This window comes from Armigeres subalbatus, chromosome 3 (assembly GCF_024139115.2).
Source record: "Armigeres subalbatus isolate Guangzhou_Male chromosome 3, GZ_Asu_2, whole genome shotgun sequence".
Taxonomy (NCBI): Eukaryota; Metazoa; Arthropoda; class Insecta; order Diptera; family Culicidae; genus Armigeres; species Armigeres subalbatus.
Window position 1 is genome coordinate 134,011,846 of NC_085141.1, and position 7,968 is coordinate 134,019,813.

At 40.5% G+C, this 7,968-nt stretch overlaps 2 protein-coding genes across 2 annotated transcripts; one reads left to right on the forward strand and one right to left on the reverse strand.

The window, feature by feature from the left end:
- Positions 1–1,921: 1,921 nt before the first annotated feature.
- On the reverse strand, positions 1,922–2,922 carry LOC134227891 (histone H3-like centromeric protein A). The gene has a single exon (XM_062709589.1). It carries the CDS (start codon positions 2,771–2,773, stop codon positions 2,024–2,026), a length of 750 nt encoding a protein of 249 aa, XP_062565573.1. The 5' UTR covers positions 2,774–2,922; the 3' UTR covers positions 1,922–2,023.
- Positions 2,923–3,645: 723 nt separating this feature from the next.
- LOC134219822 (V-type proton ATPase subunit S1) lies at positions 3,646–5,899 on the forward strand. The gene is made up of 3 exons (XM_062698695.1): positions 3,646–3,934; positions 4,059–4,167; positions 4,776–5,899. The coding sequence occupies exons 1-3, from the start codon at positions 3,843–3,845 to the stop codon at positions 5,739–5,741; spliced, it is 1,167 nt and encodes a 388-aa protein (XP_062554679.1). The 5' UTR covers positions 3,646–3,842; the 3' UTR covers positions 5,742–5,899.
- The last annotated feature ends 2,069 nt before the right edge of the window (positions 5,900–7,968 follow it).

Consider the following 7,968-nt stretch of genomic DNA (forward strand, 5'->3'; position numbering starts at 1 on the left):
TACATTTAGTCTAATGACGTTCCGTCGAATAATTAGGAAAACGAGTTCCGTCGAATGACTATTTTAAAAATATGGCTTTAGTCAATAAGTCAATAACAATTAAAAAAATGAATGATTTATTGTGGTGTTTATAAAAGTCACATAATTATTGCTCCAATATTGTCCAAAGAATGATGGGTTCATAAAAAGAATAAATAATACGAAAACGGTGAATATTCCGAGAATATTCCCGACTGGATATTGACTTTGGCGAACCCCTCTAACCGACTACGATGAATCTATTCCACCTGGTGAAAAGAAATTCAGTCGAATGATGTTTCGTCAATAGACATGACGTCGAATAGATAAGGTCATATGACCGTTTGGTCGGAATTCAATTTTCGGCCGATAATTAATGAATTATGGTTGGAATTTTATTCTGAACTAATTATTGTCTAAATATTGAGTGAAAGAAAGAGTTTCAATGAAAAGAATAAGAAAACCATTAGACTAAATTAGACTAAATGTTCCAAAGCCGACTACGATGAAGTATTGGCAAAATAACATTGATATCATTGGTTTTTGACCATGTGCCGAAAAATAGATTAGAGGGTGACCAGTACCTAATATTTTACTATTTCTGTAGGTTTTCAATTTTTCTATAATCCACCAGGGTCTCCAGAAGTTTTCTGTTTGCTCAGGTGAAAAATCCTCATTGGCATCCGTATTCGTTTCTTCCGCTGCTGATTGAAACTTTCTGACATCCACTGAATTCCTCTAATCAGTTTATCAATGTATCTTGTGGATTATTTATTCAAATTTAACCAAAAATCTATTGACGAATTATCCATTTAACTAATTACCTATTACCGACTAAACACTTTCAACATTCGACTAAATGTCCTTTCGACTAAATGTCCATTCGACCAAATGTCCATTCGACTAAATGTCCATTCGACTAAATGTCCCTTCGACCAAATGTACTTTCGACTAAATGTCAGTCGACGAAATGTCATTCGACGAACTGTCCCAAAGCCATTAAGGTGGTTATACAACAAAGCCAGAAATTGGCCATCTTGGAAACCAGATGTTTTTTCTAGTGATTTTTCAGAAGCACGGATTAAGAGATACACAACGCCCATGGGGATTAAACATCCGTAGATCGTTTGCTTACTTATGCTAAACAATCGACTTTAATTTTCGTACATTGCTGAAATTGAAGTCGATTTGAACTTTTGATTATAAGTAAGCAAACCGTCTACGGATGTTTAAATGGGCGTTAAATTCTTAATCCGTGCTTCTGAAAAATCACTAGAAAAAACATCTGGTTTCCAAGATGGCCAATTTCTGGCTTTGTTGTATAACCACCTTAACACAGTAGCAATCGCCCAACACTCTCACTGGTTGCTAACGCAGTGACCGATTCATTTTTTATTTTTTCCTAACAATCATTCCGTTACACGATCCCAACCTGTTAACACGTTTTCAATACAATACCCATAAGTTCGTTTGTTACTCAACGTGTTTGTGTCTTCACTCGAAGTAGGGGAGGACGGGGTAAGATCGCCACCCGGGGCAAGAAGAGCACTCCTTAATTTTACTGCTATTATATTTAGCTTTTTCTTTCTAAATAACCCCGCACACTGTAAAACTATAGTCCAACAAGACTTGATATTAAAAAAATATTATAAAAATGAAATGAATCTGAAATACACATAAATAAGTAAAAAAAAACGTTTACTAACATGTGCAGTATTTTTTTCATATTTCTTATATTAGGCGGCGTTAGGAAATTATCCAATTGCTCCAATGCAACTACGTCACTACTACTAAACCAGTCTAAGATGGTTCAGGCAGTTACTACGGGTTTACCAGTACCACAGAAGACAAATCGCGGATTGGCCGAGGCCCGGGGATACGTTGATAATAACAGAATAACAAATTATTTCTTTATGCTAATGTATCTTATATTAAACAATCTTCATTGAAACTTTTTAAAATTCGTCTAGCGATCACAAACAATCATAACACTTACTTTCAATCTCTACATGTTAGTCATCACACTATCGCTTCGCAGTAGCAGAGCTAGCTTCATATCCTTGGCTGTGAGCGTTATTCTGCCACGGTGCAGCGTGCATCGGTACGCATCTTCCATGACCTGTACGGCGTAGATTTCGGCCGCTTCCTGCAGACACATCAAACATTCTGGTGTTATGTAGAGTTTTCTCCCGCAGTATGATTCCATAGTTTCTCTAATTAGTCGTGCGAACGGAAGCTTCGGGATCAGCGCAGCGGTGCTGTTTTGAAGACGTGTAATATCTCGCAATACTTTGATATCTCTGTCGTTGCCGATGGTTCTTCTCATCTGACCGTCGCGCCCGGGTGTCTTCTTCGTTGGTGAGCTTTTGCGTCGGCCAGAAATGGACTTCTGAGGCAGCGTTGATGGTGTATCAACCGAATATTCAGCATTCGATTCCCGTTGTTGATCTGATACTGCTACAGAATCTTGTCCTTCAGATTCAGATACCTCCGGGGCTACCTTGGCATCGTTGTTATCTGTTGATTGATCACTTCTATCGACGGATGTTGGAATATCCCTAGTTATGCTATTTTTTAGCCGTAGCACATCACGTGGCGATGCAGGGAGGAATGAATAATTTATAGCCGTTGATGCAGGTGGGCTGGTCGACGGAGATATTTCTGCTCCGAGCATGAACTCAAACTCATCGGAAGGGACGGGTATGTGAGACTTTGGCTTTTTGCTTTTTGATTTCTTTGTAATTTTTGGAGGCATTTTTGATTTTATCACAGAATTCTAATTATTCACAATAACGTTTTGTACGAGACAGCTGTGCGATCAGTACATGGCACTAGTAACATCAATAGAAAAAATATTCGTACGTAAAGCCCAAAGCACAATGGAACAATAGTGAAACAATAGCAAAATCGAGTGTTCTCTAAGGAAGGATCCAATAATTACGTCATGCGGAAATTGACCATGCTCAGCTCTCTCCCCTAAGCTAAACGTATTGTATGAAACATCTGAAAGTTTTGTATGAACCGTCACGCATCACGAGTCCATCCTTCTCTCCTTATATGAGACAAAATTAACCAATATTTTTCAAATATCGGTATAGTTAGAGTTTATTCAAGAGGTGTGTCATAATCTGGAATCAAGTTTCATTCACCTAATCAATGCGTTATGTTAAGTTTAAATTAGACAAATGAGTTAGGCTGTTATATTTGAATGGGAAACATATGTAGTGGGAGGAATCAAGTACATATGATGACCATATATTATCTCTGCACTTAGTGTGTGCATATTTATCACATAAAACAAAAGTTTACCTAAGTTTAAGCTAGTTTTATCGTTGGATAAAACGTGATCAAACTTTGTACTGGTCAGTATGTCCTCTGTGTTTCATGAAAATATTTTGTTTCAATCGTGCGGGATAGTTCTAATTCATTTTCTTGATGTCTGGTGATTTTTTAGGTGGAAGGCACAAATGATAATTTTTAGTGATAAGTACGTAATTTGTGAACAGCCGTTTTTCAAAGTTTACAAAACTCACGCAGAGGGTGCGCTAGCCGAGTGTTTCGATAACAGTTGAATCGACATATTCACAAGAGCCCAATGCTATTCGATATTGTTGCCGCCATTACCCAACTCTATTTGATAGATGTGTCACCCTTGAGATAGAAGCCAGGCAAGTCACGGGACCAGAAAACATCTATCTTCGTAGTCACATCAGAGCACCACCTGAAGAAGTTGAATTACGTACGGAGCAGAGCCATCCGAATCCCTAAACATTAACAGCCATTAAATAATCAACGCAACAAGTGGTCAGCAGGGAAACACAATCATGAAGTCAGCGCTGCTTCTGCTGGGACTGGCTCTGCTGGTTTGTAGCATCCAGGCATCGGATGTGCCCGTGTTCGTGTGGGGCAAGCCATCGTAAGTATCTCGAAAATTATTATTCGTGGGGGCGGAAAGTTCCAATTAAGTGCGGTTTTATATTATTTTATGAGTAGCGAATTATCATGTGACTCGAGACTAATCTTTTCAATTTTGCATCCAGTGTTACGTATGTACCAGCTCTGTCCAAGTATTCTTCCTCTGAATTCAGTGCTCTGGTCGAATCACAATCTGACGAGAAAACCTTCACATTGGTGTTTGCGGAAGAACGTGTAAGTAGAACAGTGTCATAATATTTTTGCACACTTTGTACAGTGTTTTCTAATTGTTCTATGATTAAATTGGAAGCCCGTGTAATAAATTTCAATTACATTATAACTTTATAATTTACGATGGTTTCCAACGCAGTACCATATTAATTACATTTTATTCAGCTATTAAGTATCCCTCGTGACATTCAAATCTATTTTGATCACATGATGATCTCAACTTTTTTTCGGAGTACTTTCAAAACTAACTTTATGAAGATATCCATAATATTTTTAATAGTTTTACGATTTAGATCATAACATTTTTTAAAAGTTTGATATTTGTGTTTGTGTACTTGAAAATATTCGCGTTTTCATGATACCTAGTTCCCTATCCCTAGCCTTGTGAGGATTGGTGTACGATTGGCAATCCGGAAATGTGGGCATAGCGTATTCATTCCATTGTGCTTGCCACACAAGGCACACATTTTATTTATGCAATGTCAGACATAGAAGAGCTTTCAATTACTGAAAATTTTCAATTCTTTTTTTTCAATTTTTATCATATGTTATGTATTTTTCCAATAGCCTATTTATTCTTCGATATTTATCTATTTTCATTTATTTCTCAGCTTTCCACCGAAGATCTCAACCAATGTAAGCTGAAGACCCAGACCTGCTTCCGCAATCTGGCCAAAGTGGATCGCAAATCCTACCTTCCTAACGTGGAGGATCCACTGGCGGCATTTGAGCGTGATTCGGCAGACATTCAGAGCGTACAGCTTTCAGCCGATGGCACCCTCAGCGAGCGAGTTGTGCCGAAGGGTGGCGCTGTTGCTATCATTAATCTCAGCGGTGATGATTTTGCGGCACATGATGCGCTCATCGATAGCGTACTTGATCGCCTTCGAGCCGAGTTCCCGAACATCCTAGTCGTCTATACTGCCAAGACTCCATCATTCCGCTACTCGTCGCTTGTCCGCCATAAGCGCCAGGTTAAACAGGACGAAGAAGAGGTAGCGGCTACCGTCCACGTCTTGAATATCACCAATACCTTCCTGATTGCGTACGAGAATTTCCTGGCAGGACCTGTCGATGAGCTGGAACCCGTGATACTCAATACCGCAACCAAGAACAATGAAAACAGCACAGATTCAACTCTTCAAGTTGACATCACGGGAACCTCTGCTCAGCTGTCCATCAACTTCGAGTTGACTTCCGGGTCTTGGGAAATAACGGGTGTAACATACGACAATGTTCAGTACTACTTGCGCCACCGAGTGCACCTGAATCAGCACTTCTCCTACCGGTGCTACAGCTTGAAGTACTACACTATCGACATGAAGAAAGAGATCGTGTTCGAAGAAGTGCAGATTCAGCCTTTCTGGCCATCGGAGGAGTACACCGAGTTCAACCGCTTCGGCGATTCCTGGGACTGTATTGGCTTTACCAGCCCCGGAATTTTGACCGGACTGTTCCTGGTCTTTATTTTCATCTTCATTGGTGCCTATGGCATTACCTGGATGATGGATATCCGCACGATGGATCGCTTCGACGATCCGAAGGGCAAGACCATTACCGTCAACGTTGCTGAATAGGTAAATGCTGCTTTATTTCCATCCTAGCAATCGCACATAAAGCCTTTGGTAGCAGTACTAGCAGATCATTCCAGTAAACAGAAGAAACTTTTTCGTTTTTTTTACTTTGGTGAATTATTTTGATTATCACTGGAAGAAATAGAAAATCATATTTTAAATTTATTGCATTCATCGTTGAACAATATCACATCCATGTCCGGCTATTATTGACAGCATATATAAATGCTGACAGCAGCGACTATGTCCAAGAACTTGACGACGGCCACTGAGAGTTGTGGGGCTTGCCTGGGATGTGGTGTGGTTTGACAGTGGACTCTGTGAAACTTCTATAAAAAATCAGAAGGGTTGTGTACAAGACACGACCGCACGGTAGACGTTTGGACAACGTAAGGATATTATTTATGCGATCAGACGCGTTCACTTCTTGCGAAATGAGTGATCGTAAGCAGGAAAAGTGCAAGGAGCTAGCAACAGTTTTGGAGAACAGCAAGCGGAAGCGCTGGTGGAGGAAATCAAAGTACGTCTACCTGTACAGATTGGTTTTCTCAGAGGGCAACAGCATTCGAGTTACATTTAGCTTGGTGCCGTTGAGAAAATGAAGCGGATTAACTGTCTAATAAACCAAAAGGCCCTTTTCAGGGCCACAATAATCACTGGAAGGGGGAAATTACCGATTTGAACTTCATTCATTGTTTGAATTTATTGCACTATTTCGTTCGCAGCATTCGGACTATCTGTTGCTTATTCCGCTGGCGTTTGTGGCATCAACGCGGTGAAGTACATTTCTGCCTGTGAATACATTTTTGCAGTCTCTGCCTCTGACGCACGTTTGTGATTCTGCTACAGACGGAAGTTTTCTGCCATCACAAATCGATCATGATATGCACTTTGAAGACAAATTTTCTTGGCTTCTCTTTTATAAAATTGTAGTTCTGAAAAGAACCGAATTATTCTCCATAAAGCGCCTTTCCGAACACTAATAGCAACAAAACCAATCAGTATCTTGAAATAAAACTTCACATTACTGATACTTATGTCATCCATGCGGCAGCATCTCCCTCCGACGCGTGCTACGGACGGACACTTTCTGCGATTGCCAAGCAATTCATTTTCACTTTGAAACAAATTCTTCCTTAACCTTCCCTTTTATAGAATGTTGGGTCCTGAGAAGAACCGAATAATATAAATAATGCGCCTTCCGCGCTTGTGATTCTGCTGCCGAAGTCAATTTCCGGGATTGGTTGATTCTGATATTTTTACTTGGTAGGACAAGAATTGGAATTTCTAATATCTTATCGTGAATAATCAAAAGATTCAATTAAATTGACAAATTACTGGAGAGTTTCCGAGTCGATTGATATATAAATCTCAAAAATCCATCAAAAGATAAAGGCTGTATTATCGTTCAAAATCTTACGTGATTTCGTGACGGTCTCCAATTTTAGATTCTGATTTGACACCAAGTACCTTCGGGTAAGACGTTGTCCAACGTCAAAAGCTGCATGTATCCGCAAGCTGACTCCACCAAAACAACCGTGTGCCGCTCAAATCGCACTAGCCCAAGTCCCAGTGTGGGGTAGGACTCTAAACAGACCTGATACTCTGTAAAACCAATCACGAGATAATACGACTCGATACAATCAGCAAGGACCTAGGCGACTAAGAAAGAATCACGATAGGAAGCTCGGAACATGGAACTGCAAGTCGCTAGGTTGCGACAGGGTAATCTACGATGAATAACATCCCCGCAACTTTGACGTCGCGATGCTGCAGAAAACTTGCTGAACAGGATTGAAAGTGTGGAAAAGCGGGATACTTTCTACCAAAAACCTGGGAACCGACTTCATAGTGCTGGACAAGATACGCCAATCCGTTATTAGGTGGCAGCAAATTGAAGCAAGAAAACGTAGGGACGTCAAAGACCGGTGAGCGGACCAGGTAGTCTGAATACCGTATCGAATGACAACGACCAACGATGCATAAACTTTGCAGCCTCCTGCGGAATGGTAGCCCGAATCACTTTCTTCCCCCGCAGGAATATTCACAAGGCCACATGGGGATCACCGAACTACGAAACGGAAAACCAAATCGACCACGTAAATTCTTTTCCGGCATCACAAATATCCGCACTTACCGCAGTGCGAATATTCAATCCGACCACTACCTCGTTACAGTATGTCTGCGCTCAAAACTCTCGACGGTGTACAACACGCGTCGAAGTCGAACG

Coding starts and splice junctions, on each gene's coding strand:
- LOC134227891 (XM_062709589.1), bottom strand. CDS start 2,773: ATGCCTCCAAAAATTACAAAGAAATCAAAAAGCAAAAAGCCAAAGTCT.
- LOC134219822 (XM_062698695.1), top strand. CDS start 3,843: ATGAAGTCAGCGCTGCTTCTGCTGGGACTGGCTCTGCTGGTTTGTAGC. Junction 3,935..4,058: donor TTCGTGTGGGGCAAGCCATC/GTAAGTATCTCG, acceptor TTTTGCATCCAG/TGTTACGTATGTACCAGCTC. Junction 4,168..4,775: donor TGGTGTTTGCGGAAGAACGT/GTAAGTAGAACA, acceptor TTTATTTCTCAG/CTTTCCACCGAAGATCTCAA.